General features: G+C 43.1%; 1 protein-coding gene across 2 annotated transcripts; it reads right to left on the bottom strand.

Annotated features, from left to right (window-relative positions):
* Positions 1-11,350: 11,350 nt before the first annotated feature.
* Positions 11,351-16,319, bottom strand: LOC106610520 (zinc finger protein 180). Of its 2 annotated transcripts, XM_014209905.2 has the most exons (5): positions 16,006-16,319; positions 15,681-15,924; positions 13,457-13,593; positions 13,197-13,293; positions 11,351-12,995 (listed from the first exon to the last, which is right to left on the bottom strand). In XM_014209905.2, exons 2-5 carry the CDS (start codon positions 15,904-15,906, stop codon positions 11,761-11,763), a joined length of 1,695 nt encoding a protein of 564 aa, XP_014065380.1. In that variant the 5' UTR covers positions 15,907-15,924; positions 16,006-16,319; the 3' UTR covers positions 11,351-11,760. The 2 variants fall into 2 exon arrangements, with proteins under 2 accessions (XP_014065380.1, XP_014065379.1); XM_014209904.2 differs by having other exon boundaries at positions 11,352-12,995; positions 15,681-16,319.
* Positions 16,320-16,881: the final 562 nt, after the last annotated feature.

Raw genomic sequence — 16,881 nt, 5'->3', positions numbered from 1 at the left:
ATACTCCATATTTATGTCCAAATATCTCCTTTTGTTCACGCGTTCAGATCACTATCCAAAGGCAAAATGCACGAGCATAAAACCAGAGACAAAAAGTCAAAAAGTTCCATTACCGTTCTTAGAAACATGTCAAACGATGTTTACAATCAATCCTTAGGGTCTTTTAACATAAAACGTCAATAATATTCCAACCGGACAATAGCGTATTCATTACAGAAGAAAAAGAAGGAGCGGCGCGCCAATGTGCCCGCGCAGTAAACAACTCACTGCTCCCAGGCAGTCCACTGATTGACTGAGCGCCTATTCTCTGCCCAGTAACAGTAGACGGATGAAACACGTTTCTAAAGGCTGTTGACAGCCAATGGAAGCCTTAGGAAGTGCAATGTGACCCCACAGGCACTGTAGTTTCGATAGGGATTAGAAAGAAAAACTACAAGTTCCTGGTTGGATTTTTCTCAGGTTTTTGCCTGCAATATGAGTTCGGTTATACTCACAGACATCATTCAAACAGTTTTGGAAACTTCAGAGTGCTTTCTATCGAAATCTACTAATAATATGCAAATATTTGACTCTGGGCCCGTGTATTAGGCAGTTTACTCTGGGCACAGTTTTCATCCGAAAGTGAAAATACTGCCCCCATACCTAAAAAAAAGTTAAAGAAAACCCTTGGAGTTCTATTAGATACATAGCTCTGAATCCATGATATGGCAGAAGTTGAAAAGCCACAGCACATAAGTTTTTTCAGCAACAGGTTATGGTCAATAATATCAAAGGCTGCACTGAAATCTAACAATACAGCTCCCACAATCTTGTTATCAATTTCTTTCAACCAATCATTAGTCATTTGTGTCAGTGCAGTACATGTTGAGTGCCCTCTATAAGCATGCTGAAAGTCTGTTAATTTGTTTACAGAGAAATAGCATTGTATTTGGTCAAACAATTTTTTCCAACAGTTTGCTAAGCTTATAGGTCTGCTGTTAGAACCACTAAAGGCCGCTTTACCACTCTTGGGTAGCAGAATTACTTTGGCTTCCCTCCAGGCCTGAGGACAAAGACTTTCCTCTAGGCTCAGATTAAAAATATGACAGATAGGAGTGGCTATAGTCAGCTACCATCCTCAGTAGCTTTCCATCTAAATTGTCAATGCCAGAAGGTTTGTCATTATTGATCGATAACAATAATTTTCCACCTCTCCCACACTAACTTTACAAAATTCTAACTAGCACTGCTTTTCTTTCATTATTAGTTTTTTATGCATGAATACAATTGCTCACTATTTGTTGTAGGCATTTCCTGCCTAAGTTTGCCCACTTTGCCAATGAAATAATCATTAAAATAATTGGCAACATCAAATGGTTTTGTGATGAATAAGCCATCTGATTCGATGAAAGATGGAGTTGAATTTGTCTTTCTGCCAATAATTTCATTTAAAGTACTCCAAAGTTTTTTTCCCATAATTATTTTTATCATTGATCTTGGCCTCATAATAAAGTTTATTTTTCTTTTTGTTGAGTTTAGTCACATAATTTCTCAATTTGCAGTAAGCAAGCCTGTCAGATGTGCAGCCAGACTTATTAGCCACTCCTTTTGCCCCATCTCTTTCAACCATACAGTTTTTAAATTCCTCATCAATCCATGGAGCCTTAACAGTTCTAACAGTCTTAACAGGTGCATGTTTATCAATAATTGGAAGAAGCAATTTCATATATTAATCAAGTTCAGTGTCTGGATGCTCCTCATTAATCACATCAGACCAACAAGTATTTTTAACATCATCCACATAAGAGTCACAGCAAAATATTTTGTATTATTTCTTATACACTATTTTAGGCCCAGCTGTTGAAACTTTGGCTTTCCTGGATATAGCCACTATACAGTGGATTGCAGCAATTACAGCTGCAAGTCTCTTGGGGTATGTCTCTATAAGCTTGGCACATCTAGCCACTGGGATACTTGCCCATTCTTCAAGGCAAAACTGCTTCAGCTCCTTCAAGTTGGATGGGTTCCACTGGTGTACAGCAATCTTTAAGTCATACCACAGATTCTCAATTGGATTGAGGTCTAGGATTTGACTAGGCCATTCCAAGACATATAAATATTTCTCCTTAAACCACTCGAGTGTTGCTTTAGCAATATGCATAGGGACATTGTCCTGCTCGAAGGTGAACCTCCGTCCCAGTCTCAAATATCTGGAAGACTGAAACAGGTTTCCCTCGAGAATTTAGTTGTATTTAGCGCCTTCCATCATTCCTTCAATTCTGACCAGTTTCCCAGTCCCTGCCGATAAAAAACATCCCCACAGCATGACGCTGCCACCCCCATGCTTCACTGTGGGGATGGTGTTCTCAGGGTGATGAGAGGTGTTGGGTTTGTGCCAGACATAGCGTTTTCCTTGATGGCCAAATAGCTACATTTTTGTCTCATCTGACCAGGGTACCTTCTTTCATATGTTTGGGGAGTCTCCCACATGCCTTTGGCGAACACCAAACATGTTTGCTTATTTTTTTCTTTAAGCAATGGCTTTCTTCTGGCCACTCTTCCGTAAAGTCCAGCTCTGTGGAGTGTACAACTTAAAGTGGTCCTATGGACAGATACTCCCATCTCTGCTGTGGAGCTTTGCAGTTCCTTCAGGTTATCTTTGGTCTCTTTGTTGCCTCTCTGATTAATGCCCTTCTTGCCTGGTCCGTGAGTTTTGGTGGGCGGCCCTCTCTTTGGCAGGTTTGTTGTGGTGCCATATTCTTTCCATTTTTTAATAATGGATTTAGTGGTTCTCTGTGGGATGTTCAAAGTTTGATATTTTTTTATAACCCAACCCTGATCTGTAGTTCTCCACAACTTTGTACTTGACCTGTTTGGAGAGCTCCTTGGTCTTCATGGTGCCGCTTGCTTGGTGGTGTCCCTTGCTTAGTTGTGTTGCAGACTCTGGGACTCTTTCCGAACAGGTGTATATATACTGAGACCATGTGACACTTAGATTGCACACCGGTGGACTTTATTAAACTAATTATGTGACTTTGAAGGTAATTGATTGCACCAGATCTTATTTAGGCTTTAATAGCAAAAGAGGGCGAATACATATGCACGTACCACTTTTCTGTTTTGAATTATTTCTATTTTCTTTTAAACATGTTATTTTTTTCATTTCACTTCACCAATTTGGACTATTTTGTGTATGTCCATTACACGAAATCCAAATAAAAATCTATCTAAGGCTACATATATTAATATGGGCTTTTTTCAGCCCTTTCCTGGGTAGCTTATCAGAGATAGACAAAATAATGAAAAGAGCAGACAAAGCAAGAGAAAAATATATATAAATCAGCAGTCCATTAATCAATTGGTGTGTGTGTGCGCGCTGCATGGTTGAGGCTTCGAACCATAGGCTTGGCTCTCTCATCCCTTCCAGGCTTCTGGGAGGGAGGGTGGACAATGAGCCTGTCATAGAGGATGTACGCAATGTCCCCACGCGCTCTTGCAGCTTTCATGGCTGTGATCATTTCTTTCCTCTTCTGGCACACAGCTTCAGGATAGTCCTCATTAAGGAAGATGTACGTTCCTCTCAAGTTCTTGGCTCTTTCCAGAACAGCTACCTTGTCCTTGAACCTCAGGAACTTGACCACTATCGGCCTGGGCCTATCACCTGGGCCGGTGGTGGGTTTTCCAGTCCTGTGGGCGCACTCCACCTCAATCTTCCTGTGGTCCATCTTAAATTTCTCAGAGATCATTTCCCTCACTTTGTCCTCAGACTCTGTCCACGTCTCATGTGGAGATTCTGCAATTCCGTCCACAACCATGTTGTTCTGCCTTGATTTATCTGTCATTGCTATTATGGATTCACACACAGAACTGATGTCCTCTCTCAATGACTTATAGATTGCTGTCATCTTGCCTTTCTCCTGTTTCAACCCATCGAGCTGACCCTGGGAGAACTGTAAACTGTTCTTCAGGTCCTGGACCTTTCTGGTCAGGTCGTCCATTCTATTATTAGTATTTGGACAAAACACTTGAAACAATTTTCTTGTTGTTGTAACAACTGCTTGTAGGTCTCTTTTTGTTCGTTTAAAAGATCCTTCACGTGTGATAGAGAGCCACCACTCTTTTCAACAGTACTCCAACTGCCTTTGGTCTTTGTCATGGTAGCTAGCAACGTCTGTTACCCTGTTACTCCTCACAGTTCCAGACAGGGCAGGTTATGGGGAAAACAACAAACAGCTGAATGTACACTAACATTTGAACTACTGGTTACACTTATGATAATCCAGACAATCTCAATTGATTGGATATCGTCGCCTCATTCAATTGAATAAGTTAAATTGTCGAACATACCTTTTCAGGTTCTTCCAAGTAAATGAGACATTTTAACCTTTTCATATTAACCTAGATGAAGCAACACTTTCAGGTTAATCAAAGTTTAATTCCCAGATAGCCTATCCAGGTATGGTTAATCATTATCGATTAATCAATTACATTTGCTTTTGCAAATTAATTCACGTTCAACTCCCACATTACGGATTCAGTAGTGATGGTTCATTAACGCCTACAAATAGATTCAATCGATTTTGCAGCTTCCAACGAATTCCAAACCCAAACTTTGAAAATAAAACAGGAACAGTTCTCTCAATTTTTTCAAATAATGTGCAAGCTATGAGGGGGTGGTCCCCACTCCCCCACTAATTAGTGAACACTCACAAAGGTTTGACTTCTGACCTCAGCAGCGATACCAACCCTAACTATGCCATTAGCTGAAAAACAGTAGAAATCACTACAAATGCTCTCCAAAAATCAACCATCGGGCGCAGGCCTTGTAAAGGTTCTCTCCAGTATAGTCCTGATGTCTTGCCATCCAAGATTGGCATCAGTCCAATATTGCAGTGCTTAGCCGAAGCACGAGCAGGAAACGATAGACATAAAGGGACAGGTGGAGAGAACTGCGAAACTAATGACAAAAGCAGAAAAAACAAACATTCTGCTAGCTATGGAACTGCGTTTGTAAACTGAACAATTAAATGTAATTGCTAAAACTTATGACGACGAACGAGCACAAACTCTTCAACAAAATCGTTTTCTACAGGAACAACTCGATTTAGCCAACACTAAATATGACGATGTCCACACCAAACTAGATAAATCCGACGAGTAATCTACTAACAGGAGTGAGCAAATTGATAACATGCATGCAGTTTGATTGAACGTTATTCAAAGTAACAATGTTCTACTCCAAATGCTGCAGACCAAAGACGATCAGTTAATGAACACAATGACTAAGTTGGATGACAAATCAGCAGAACTCATTGAAGTTGCTGACCTAATGAATGATGAGAGAACTCAGGTGATGAAGATGGAAATAGTGATTTCTAGACTAGCGGAGTCTGCAAACCATGACAGATAAGTATGAGACCAAAAGGAGCAAGTGCGACACTCATGTGTCCAATATCAGTACTCTAAGCGCTCAAGTGGACTCTGCAATGCAGCAGAATACCACCCTTAGGTACAATCTGGTGGAATTCCAGAACGGTCACGCACTACAATGTCACTACCCAACCAAGCAACCGTAGCCCGGTACTCAAAGGAGTGAAGACGATAGTAGGTTTCAGACTTTGCCTCCCTCATGTGTCCCTCAGTCTTCTCCTCTTGGCCATTCAGCACTGAATAATATGGCGCCTCTTCGCCAACAAAGGCAAGCTTCTCCTCTTGGCCTTTCGCCCACGATTTCCCCAAAGGATGAAGCCAACCCTCTCCGCCCGCTTGGCGCAGAACGCCTTGACAAACTCATCAAGAATTTCCCCACCTTTGACCCCGTTCCAGGTCAGCCAAACAATACTGAGACGTTCCTAGCTGACGCATTGGATGGCTACCCAAACGCTACAGGTTCTGACAGGGTTTACCTGTTGAAGTGAACGTGGAATAGACACGTGACAAGGTTCATTGGTCTACAACAGCAACATGTGCTAAACGACTACGCTAAACTTGCCACAGCTTTGAAATTAGAATTCAGTGGTTCTGCAACTCGCAAACACGATAGCTCACTGGCTAACACCGTCAATCAAGCTCAGAAAGAACACCCACAAGCTTACTGTCATAGGCTTCATTCAGCTTAGTTTGGCCTACTCACTGAAACAGGAATGGAAGAGCTGTTACCATTCAAACAAATGTTTCTGTTGAACATGTATCCCACCTTCATTACCTACTTGAGCCCTACAGCCCACATTGGCTTGCCTATCTTACAACTCAGAGAGCTTGAAGCACAGCTTTTGATGCATCAAAAGCTCGCCATGCTAAGAGCCCTGACAACTCGGTTTTGAAGTTTGACCAGAAGCACTCACTCCAGTTAGAGGGTGCATTATCAGGTATTGGAGCGTTGAGAGATGACACACAACAACGGTTTCTACCACGAATCCAATAACCACGCGGTCGAAATAACTGTAAAGTACGTCGCCATCGAAACGACTACCGCTACAATCGACCTGTTCGCTACGCTCCTGCACCCAACCAAAACAAAGTGTCAGAGCACAAGGGTAACAAAGGGTTAAAGGACGATCAAAAAGTAGACCAATGTTCTCTAGAAGCGCCACTATGTGAAGAACTAAAGCGAGATTTTTTTTTAGAAAAGGGTAAAAGATAAGTCACAAGGACTAGACAGGGAATTGCCGGACACTAGGTCCGCAGGAATTAACACCCTTAGCAAGTTACAAATTTCTTCCGCTCTCACTCGAGACCCTATCCAGGGCCCGCTCGATCAAGAAACAAGCCCACAGGCTGTGTCTATAGACTGATACAAAGGTTGCGAAGAAAAAGGTCAACGCTTCACTAAAACAAAGCCCACTCAAAATCAGAAGTCGATCTGTTTTCACCTTGAACAGAAATGGCACATCTCGTCGTTGCGAATGACCACTCCACTTTGAGGGGAATGTGTCCACTAAATGTGACTCTAAACGACCTTACCTGGAAACAGTCCTGGTGGACTGCTTAACTTGTCATGTGCTAATTGATTCGGGCGCGACAATATCGCTCACCTCTCTAACATTGTTCAATGATCTCAAAATGGCTTTGAAGCCAACTAAACGTTGGTTAAAAGTGGAACGATGCGATTCTACACTTCGAGGTTTCACTCAGACTACCTCACCTCTCACATTGAGAATCATGCTGAAACTAGACTTCCAGGACATATCACTTGTTCACACTGTGTATGTTACCAGCCTCGAATCTGAACCCCTGCTACTCGGAGCAGACTTGATGGATCGGTTACTCCCACTGATGGATTGGAAAACCAACCATGTATGGTCACAAGTCACAGTGCCTTCTCCGACCACACTGTCTTCCCTCTCTTGGGTAAGAAACAACCAAATATAGTACTTCATGCATTCATCACAAGTCATTCCTTTATCTTGCTGTAGTTTTCTATTGACTTTTGTATTCCAATATGTATTTCCTTTTTAATGTTTGCAACACAATATTTATTTTAACCTCTCTTGGGTTAAGTAAACTGCCTGTTACTCAGGCCCAGAAGCTAGGATATGCATATGCATGGTAGTATTGGATTGAAAACACTAAAGTTTTCAAAACTGTTAAAATAATGTCTGTGAGTATAACAGAACTGATATGGCAGGCAAAAACCTGAGGAAAATCCATCCAGGAAGTGGGATATTTTTGATGTACTTTTCTATTGTATGCCTATACAGTATTTATTTGGATAGGACCCAAATTGCAGTTCCTATGGCTTCCACTACATGTCAACAGTCTTTAGACATTGTTTCAGGCTTGTATTCTGTAAAACGAGGAAGAATGAGAACATTCTTTCAGTGGACTCTAAATGAACCAGAGCTGTTTTGAGCGCCTGACCGGTTGTGCGCCGTTCGTTGTTTTTCTTTTCTATTGAAAAATAGAACCAACCATTCAGGAGGAAAGTTATTAGAAGTTATGAACCATGATCACACCGCGTACGACTGATTCAGTACTTAGAGAGTACTTCCGTCGTGATGTTAGCTCCTCCGTGGATAACATAGCTATGAAATGGACTCCTTCATATCTATCACCACTACAATGGTGTAAGACACATTGACGTGTAGTAAAACTACTACAGGTCCACCTAAACCGGTCTTGAGGTCGACATCAATTCTTACTGACCTCCATGCATTGACCTGGAAATTATCTGATGACTTCAGACTCATTCTGAACAGGTTGTAGCCTACCCGGATACTTGGTTTCTTTCCCTTGGTATGTACGCTCGTGTAAGCACAAACACACACGTACAATGGAACATTTAATGAGGATTTATGCTCGGAACACTTAAGGGTCTGAACAAAATACCAGCCTTAGTAAAGTTGAACATTTTGACTCTACAGCTACAGTACTCACCAGTTTCTCCACAGAGGTCCATAGGTCATCCAAGGTAGACTGCCCGAAGCTGGTGCCTTCCAGCTGTATACTTATCATGTAGTTATCAATTTAGGATAGTGCCCTAAGCAACACACTACAAATTAGGAACACCTTAGATATGACATTAGACAATGCCATGATAGGGTCATTTTGCCAGGACCTTAGACATATATAGAATACAGTTCAATTAGATGATTTTGGTGTGATGACTATATTTTGTATATCTTTTGGTTTTGCTTTAATTTCTTTTAGTTTTATTTCTGTTGACACTTAGGAAGTGATAGAGTCATAAACAAGTTCCCCATACAACCATCGCTTAGTGCCTCAACGCCACTCATTTGGGAAGAAATGTAATTATGTATTTCATGAGTGTGTGTTGTTAACATCTTCCTAAGTTATTGCCTAGATCCAGCAGCCTGGACGACCAGACGACGAGTCCGGAACGGCGATCCCAATCTGGACAGCCGCTGCCCATCCTTGTGGCGGCCTGCTCCATTTACAGAAATCCTACGCGGGTCGACAACCAGAGGGGGCCCGCAACGGCGATCACCAACTGGACATCCACTGCCCATCCTTGTGGTGGACTGCTCCGCTCTCAGAGAGCCTACCAAGTTCAACCACCAGAGGGGGACTGCAACGATGATCCAGAACCAGGACATCACGTGGTCGTTATTTTTATGTTGGTTTGCAACTTGCAGGATAATCACAAGATTGAACCCACCAGAGGGGGACTGTAACGACGTGGCCCTTTTGGGTATATATCGTGGCTCCCCCTCGCACTCTCTGTCCCACATCAGGTTTTACAACGGTCATAAATTCCTGGTAGAAACTCTCAGGATGAAGGGAGAGCCTATGGAGAACAAATACAATATCCTTGCCAAAACTCCTAATCCCCAAAATGGGAGAATTAAACAATATTTATATTTTTGAGAATGTGGGAATGGTCCATGGACACTTAAGGGACAGTCATGTAGAGTGTTTTTCATTTGGTGATCTCATGAAGGACAGGAAACACACATTACTGTGTCTTTGGTTGCATACACTTCTCAATTATGGGGTTTACATCTAAATGTTGTGAAACGTATACGATTACATATTAATCTATTTGTGAAAAGATGAAGTGTGATGTTAGCCTTCTAAATGAGAGTATGGGTTTTCATATAAAGTTTAACTAGTCAGTGGCCACGCCCCCGTGAGCACAGCCATGACACAGCGTCATGGAACACCCCCTTTTCTACAGAGTATAAAACCACTTCTGACAAAATGTACATTAGATCAGAAAACATGAAGCGGTAGCTACATGTTGAAATGGTTAAGAACTACAACTCTCCCAAAGGACAAGACCAGAGAATGTGGAGATCATTCCCACGTTGAAATGGCAATGGAATCTACAAACTAAAGCACAAAACATACACTCGGAAATATGTAAATTGCAATTTCTTTTAGAATGAGCGGTTGTTCATGTTCAAAGTATTAGCAATTTCTATGAGTTTCCCGCTCTTGAGCGGTTCCCACCCCTTTCCTTTGTCTACCAAGCGTCATATCAGTTTTGTCCGCTAGGGACTTTTTCTTTGTATCATCTAGTAACCAATGTATGAACTATTTGTGTGTGTTTATGTAATTGTGTGATTGAGTAAGTTAGTAAATAAATAATTAAGCCAAATTTATACATCGCGTATTCATGATTCTATGCTAGGGTTCGTGCAGATATCTAAGGGTTTGCGACGTTCAGTAATGAGACTGATGAGGTCAAAATTCATTAATAAGCAACTGTTTTGATAAGATATGAAAATATCTGAAGAGTTATATTCGGGAAATTGAAACTCTATAAACATGTTCCCTGTGGTGCCCCGACTTCTTAGTTAAAGTTACATGTTTAGTATAATAGCGAAATGAAATTACATAGAGAATTGATTTGATATTAAACAGTCTTCACATTTAATGATAGTCAACGACACGACATACTCATTCAAGGGTTTTTCTTTATTTTTACTATTTTCTACATTGTAGAATAATGATAAAGACATCAAAACTATGAAATAACATATGGAATCATGTAGCAAGCAAAAAAGTGTTAACATACCTTTTGATTTGTTTATCTTTGAGATTCAACGTAGCCACCCTTTATAACGATGAAAGCTTTGCACACAATTGGAATTCTCTCAACCAGCTTCATGGGGTAGTCACCTGGAATGCATTTCAATTAACAGGTGTGCCTTGTTAAATGTTAATTTGTGGAATTTCTTCCCTTCTTAATGCATTTGAACCAATCAGCTGTGTTGTAACAAGGTGGGGGGTATACAGAAGATAGCCCTATTTGGTAAAAGACCAAGTCCATATTATGGCAAGAACAGCTCAAATAAGCTAAGAGAAAAAACAGTCCATCATTACTTTAAGACATGAAGGTCAGTCAATCCGGCACATTTCAAGAACTTTTAAAGTTTCTTCAAGTGCAGTCGCAAAAACCATCAAGCCCTATGATGAAACTGGCTCTCATGAGGACCGCCAAAGGAAATAAAGACTCAGAGTTACATTTGCTTCAAAGGATAGGTTTATGAGAGTTACCTGCCTCAGAAATTGCAGCCCAAATAAATGCTTCACAGAGTTCAAGCAACAGACACATCTCAACATCAACTGTTCAGAGGAGACTGTGTGAATCAGGCCTTCATGGTCGAATTGCTGCAAAGTAACCACTACAAAAGGACACCAATAAGAAGAAGAGACTTGCTTGGGCCAAGAAACACAAAAAAATTGACATTAGAACGGTGGAAATCTGTCCGTCTTTGTGAGACGCAGAGTAGATGAACGGATGATCTCCGCATGAGTGGTTCCCACGTAAAGCATGGAGGAGGTGGTGTGATGGCGCTTTGCTGGTGACACTGTATGTGATTTATTTTGAATTCAAGGCACACTTAACCAGCATGGCTACCACAGCATTCTGCAGCGATATGCCATCCCATTAGGTTTGCGCTTAGTGGGACTATCGTTTGTTTTTCAAAAGGATAATCATCCAACACACCTCCAGGCTGTCTAAGGGCTATTTGACCAAGAAGGAGAGTGATGGAGTACTGCATCAGATGACCTGGCCTCCACAATTACCTGACGTCAACGCAATTGAGACGGTTTGGGATGAGTTGGACCGCAGACTGAAGAAAAACCAGCCAATAATTGCTCAGCATATGTGGGATCTCCTTCAAGACTGCTGTAAAAGATTCCAGGTGAAGCTGGTTTGTTACTAAATGATTCCATATGTGTTATTTCATAGTTCTGATGTCTTCACTCTAATTCTACAATGTAGAAAAGAGTACAAATAAATAAAACCCTTGAATGAGTAGGTGTGTCCAAAAAGTTTTGAATAGTACTGTATATATTTTTTAAACAAATTCATTTCAGGAGATCCGGCCTGTGTTTGCGCTGGTGCGACTTCAGATGGTCCAGTTGTTTGAAGCGGAGTCCACATACAGCGCAGCAGTACGGTCTCTCCCCAGTGTGGATACGTTGGTGCACCTTCAAATTGTCTGCCCGTGTGAAGCGCTTGTCACACATAGTGCAGCGGTGAGGTTTCTCCTGTGTGTGAATGCGCTGGTGCAGCTTGAGGTTCCAGAGCCGATTGAACTTGTTCCCACAGATGGAGCAGCAGTAGGGCTTGTCTGTCATCTGGCTGCACTTGTGCCTCTTCAGGTCAGAGAAGGAAGTGAAGCCCTTGCCGCATTGGCTGCAGAGGTGGAGTCCCTCTGCCTGGTGGACCCGCTGGTGGACCTTGAGGTTGCAGGCCTGGGTGAAGATCTTACCGCACTGGGTGCGCAAGTATGGAGGTCCAGACCCTGACCCTGTGCTCAACCCTCTACCCATTTCGTGTTTCTGCTTGTGGGCCTTCAGGGAAACGGAATCTGGGAAGGTCTTGGTGCATTGATTGCAGGCATGACACCTCCCCCCTCCTCCTCCTCCTCCTCCTTTTACCTGTTCTTGTGAATGATCTCTGAGGTTTAAAGAGTGTCCAAAGTTGTCAGCAGCACCATACAGGCTCTCTGTGTTGTTGTTGTGGGCTGAGCTTCCAGAGTGGATGGAGGTTAGCACACTGTGGCCAGCTCTACTACCCAACTCCGGCACACCATGTTCGGGGTACAAGACACTGGAGTCCTGCAGGTACCCCTCCTCGTTTATCAACAGGCAGTTCCGTTCTCCCACCTCCGGGTGGGGGGATGGCGTTGGCGACCCCACCTGCTCCCTCTGGCTCTGATGGGGGTCAGGCATCTGGGAGCGATGGTGATGGTCTCCCCCCTCAGACCCCCCCAGGTCCACCTGGTAGTGACCCACAGCTCCGTAGCTCAGTGCCCCCAGACGAGACGGAGAACCAGGAAACCTATCCAGCCCTTCTATGTCTACAAGATGGCCGCCACCACCACTACCGTCGCAACCAGACTTCTCAAAGCCGCCCACCAGTTCCTTCATGCTGTAACGAGGGCGGTAGAGAGGGTCGGTGGGGTCCCCTGCGTCTCCCTCGGGGCCCGGAGGTTTAGGCCCCTGGTCTAGAACAGATCCCCAGTCAGCCTGGCACTGCTGCAGTGCTTGCTCACTGAAACTCTTACTGGGCCCCGAGATGTCTGAACCGCCGGCCCCTGAAAAACACAGGAGACATGAGGCATTGGCAATAGTAGAAACTGTAGTAGAGTAACCAACGCTCAATTTGAACTTAAAGTTTCAAGTTGACTTGTTATAATACCAATGACAACATATTAGAAGCTACTCTCCTTATCATTCTCATCATCATAAAAGGTAGGCTATTGTCTGTTATGTTTGTTGTAAACTTCTCAACTCACCGTCCAGGCAGAACTCCCATCTCTCCCGTAACTCAGTGTTGTGGAGAGGCTCCTCTTTCAGCAGACTGTCCAGCTTCTGACCTCTGACCTCTGTGGACTGTAAGAGCAAATGATTCTGACTAAATGATGGGTAAACTGACAGTGACTGAACAGAGCTGACATGATGGTCCCCTTTTCTTCCTGACAATCAGTTCTAATCTGTTCTGTACAATATAGTTCTAAACTAACATTCCGTAACACTGGTGTTTAGTCAGTCTTACCTCAGAGGTTCTCCTAGGGGTGGTGGCCTCAGCCTCCTCCAGATCATGGAAGGCTGTTTCCCCGGCCACGCCCCCACAGCTGCTCCACTCCTCCCCTGGTACCTTCTCCTGCTTCAGGCCACGCCCCCTCTCCATTCCTGGCCACAGGTAAACAAAGAGAACATTTCATTTCAAGTAAAAGGAAAGGGCCTAGATTGAAACAACAGACTGAGCAGATCAGAGTGCGATGACGGGTAAGTGTAAAAATGTCTCCTGAATAGAAACCAAGTAAAAGTACCTATAAAATGTACTTGTTCTTTTGAGAACCATGAGTCAGTCAGCAGTAGTGAGCACTCTGAAGTTGAGCCAGACCAGGGTGAAGTAGCGCTCTGAAGTTGAGCCAGACCAGGGTGAAGTAGCGCTCTGAAGTTGAGCCAGACCAGGGTGAAGTAGCGCTCAGAAGTTGAGCCAGACCAGGGTGAAGTAGCGCTCAGAAGTTGAGCCAGACCAGGGTGAAGTAGCGCTCTGAAGTTGAGCCAGACCAGGGTGAAGAAGCGCTCAGAAGTTGAGCCAGACCAGGGTGAAGTAGCGCTCTGAAGTTGAGCCAGACCAGGGTGAAGAAGCGCTCTGAAGTTGAGCCAGACCAGGGTGAAGAAGCGCTCTGAAGTTGAGCCAGACCAGGGTGAAGAAGCGCTCTGAAGTTGAGCCAGACCAGGGTGAAGAAGCGCTCTGAAGTTGAGCCAGACCAGGGTGAAGTAGCGCTCTGAAGTTGAGTCAGACCAGGGTGAAGTACCTGCGATTACAGGTGTGGTAGACATTCAGAGATGATTTTGGACCGGTAGGAGCGCGATTTTTGGAAAAAGTGGATTCCTGCTTTTTGGGCGACCCGTACGCTGTGTCAGGTTGGGTAAAGGACAAACTGGGAGCGGTTACATCTGTGAAAGTTTCGAGAAGTGGAATTGTTCAGTGTTTTTGTGCATCCTCGGCCCAAAGGCAGGGGGCGCTGCGCATCACACGTTTCAACTTGTGTCGTGCTTTGCTCTCTGGAGCAGGACACCACTCAAAGGAGTGATCAGTGGGGTGGCGTTGAGTGCAGAGGTGGATCAGATGAAAAGGAATACTCCTAGTGTTTGTGATGCCCGCCGTTTGGTGAGTTGTAGACCCGGTGGCAATGGCGAGACTGAGAATACCCGGTCTGTCTTGTTGAGCTTTGAAACAGAGTTTCTACCTGATAAAGGTCAGGTTTGGTTATATTTGATATTCTGTGAGGGCCCATGTTCCGAACATGCTATGGTGCTTTAGGTGTCAAGGATTTGGACATTGTAGCAGTGTGTAGAAGGGTGATCCCACGATGTGAGAAGTGTGCAGGAGGGTATAGTCAGACAGAGTGTAACGAAGGGATAGAGAAACACGCGTGTCAACTCTGGGGACGCCCATGCAGCTTGGGATCCCAAGTGCCCTGTGAGAGAGACGGTTGAGATTGCCAGCGTTCGAAAGGGACAGAATGTTTCCTATGCTGAGGCAGTGAAGAGAGTAGAGGTTAGCCCAAGGATCGCCATGGTGGCAGTGGGGTTATGGTATTGGCAGGCATAAGCTACGGATAACGAACACAATTGCATTTTATCGATGCCAATTTGAATGCAGAGATACCGTGATGAGATTCTGAGGTCCATTGTTGTGCCATTCATCCACCGCCATCACCTCATGTTTCAGCATGATAATGCTGGGCCCCATGTCGAAAGGATCAGTACACAATTACCGGAAGCTGAAAATGTCCCAGTTCTTTCATGACCTGCATACTCAGATATGCCACCCATTGAGCATGTTTGGGATGCTCTGGATCGACATGTACGACATTGTGTTCCATTTCCCGCCAATATCCAGACAATTCGCACAGCCATTTTCTGAGGAGTGGGACAACATTCCACAGGTCACAATCAACAGCCTGATTAACTCGATGTGAAGGAGGTGTATCGCACTGCATGAGGCAAATGGTGGTCACACCAGATACGGACTGGTTTTCTGATCCATGCCCCTACCTTTTTTTTAATGGTATCTGTAACAAACAGATGCATATCTGGATTCTGAGTCATGTGAAATCCATAGATTAGTGCCTAATGAATTTATTTAAATTGACTGATTTCCTTATATTTACTGTAACTCAGAAAAATCTTTGAAATTGTTGCAGGTTGCGTTTATATTTTTGTTGAGTAGATATAGTCTTTAAAAGTCTCTCACTCCTCACCTGTCTGTGAGGTTCCTGAGCTTGTCTCCTCGTCAGCTCTCCCACAGTCCGCACACTTCCCCCTCTGGCCTCCCTCTCTATCCCTCTCCTTGCGACTGTTCTCCGACCACTGCAGCCTCTTCTTCAGCGACTCGACCTGCTCCCGGCTCCGGAACACCTCTTCTAGGAAGCTGTCCTCCACCAGCCTGGTGATCTCGTATATGGCTGACTTTAGGACCGTTTCCATGACCCCGGAGAGCTGAGACTGGAAGGTTACGATGGCTTCAGACATCATGGCAAACTACGTGTAGCTAGTTACAGTTAAGAGTTCGTAAAGTTTACCTACTTTTGTTCAGGTTGGTCAGTGTTACGATCCAGTCTATCAAAATGATATGAAGCTAGCTAATTAGCTAACCTTAGCAAAGATACTGGTAACTAAACCTATTTTGTCTCCACCAATAACTGTCCTATTGCAATTGTTTTATCATTTTTGAGATATAAGCTGTAGCACTTACTGTATATGGGCCTATTCTAACAAATATAAATACCAGAGGTATTGAGAGAAAGTAAGGCTATGGTAGTTGGCATGCTACTTAGCTAGACAGGCAACACAAAAAGCATCCACAAAACAGTCGAACTTCCGGAAACAAACCAACGGGTTGGGTAGTAGGACAATCTACATCGGAACGCTCCTTGCTGGAGTAAAAAGACAACCTTTAAGCAATAGCTTTGTATGTTACACGTTTACTGTTATTGACGTTCAAAATATAATTCTGATATTATTATACATTAGGATATAGACACACAGTATTTATTCAGTACAAAACCAAACAATATACAAATATCACATAAAACATTTTGACAATACTGTAGACAGTCCTTTGACAAATTGCTATTTATACCTTTCAGGGATGATAAATAATAATCTAAATAAATTAGAAAAATATTGAATTTTTTTTTTTACACATGAACTTCTTTTTATGGATGAAACATTTTCCCAATAAAATGAAAAATAATCTAATTAATGTATTGACAGTCCGTTCGCATGTATGTAAAATAAAAAAGAACATCAAATTTGGTAATGCTTACAGGTTTACCCATTTTATCGCTAATGTATATTTTAATATCTGCCCAAAATATTTCGCTATGCAAACAATCAGAAAATAAATGCCCTATAGTCCAATTTTCCAATTCACAAAAGCTACACTTATTTTCTACATTA

This window comes from Salmo salar, chromosome ssa04 (assembly GCF_905237065.1).
Source record: "Salmo salar chromosome ssa04, Ssal_v3.1, whole genome shotgun sequence".
Taxonomy (NCBI): Eukaryota; Metazoa; Chordata; class Actinopteri; order Salmoniformes; family Salmonidae; genus Salmo; species Salmo salar.
Note: the sequence above shows the minus strand (reverse complement) of the source record. Positions and strands in the feature narration are given on the sequence as shown.

Coding starts and splice junctions, on each gene's coding strand:
- LOC106610520 (XM_014209904.2), bottom strand. CDS start 15,954: ATGATGTCTGAAGCCATCGTAACCTTCCAGTCTCAGCTCTCCGGGGTC. Junction 13,294..13,456: donor CCCCTAGGAGAACCTCTGAG/GTAAGACTGACT, acceptor TTGCTCTTACAG/TCCACAGAGGTCAGAGGTCA. Junction 12,996..13,196: donor ATGGGAGTTCTGCCTGGACG/GTGAGTTGAGAA, acceptor TGTGTTTTTCAG/GGGCCGGCGGTTCAGACATC.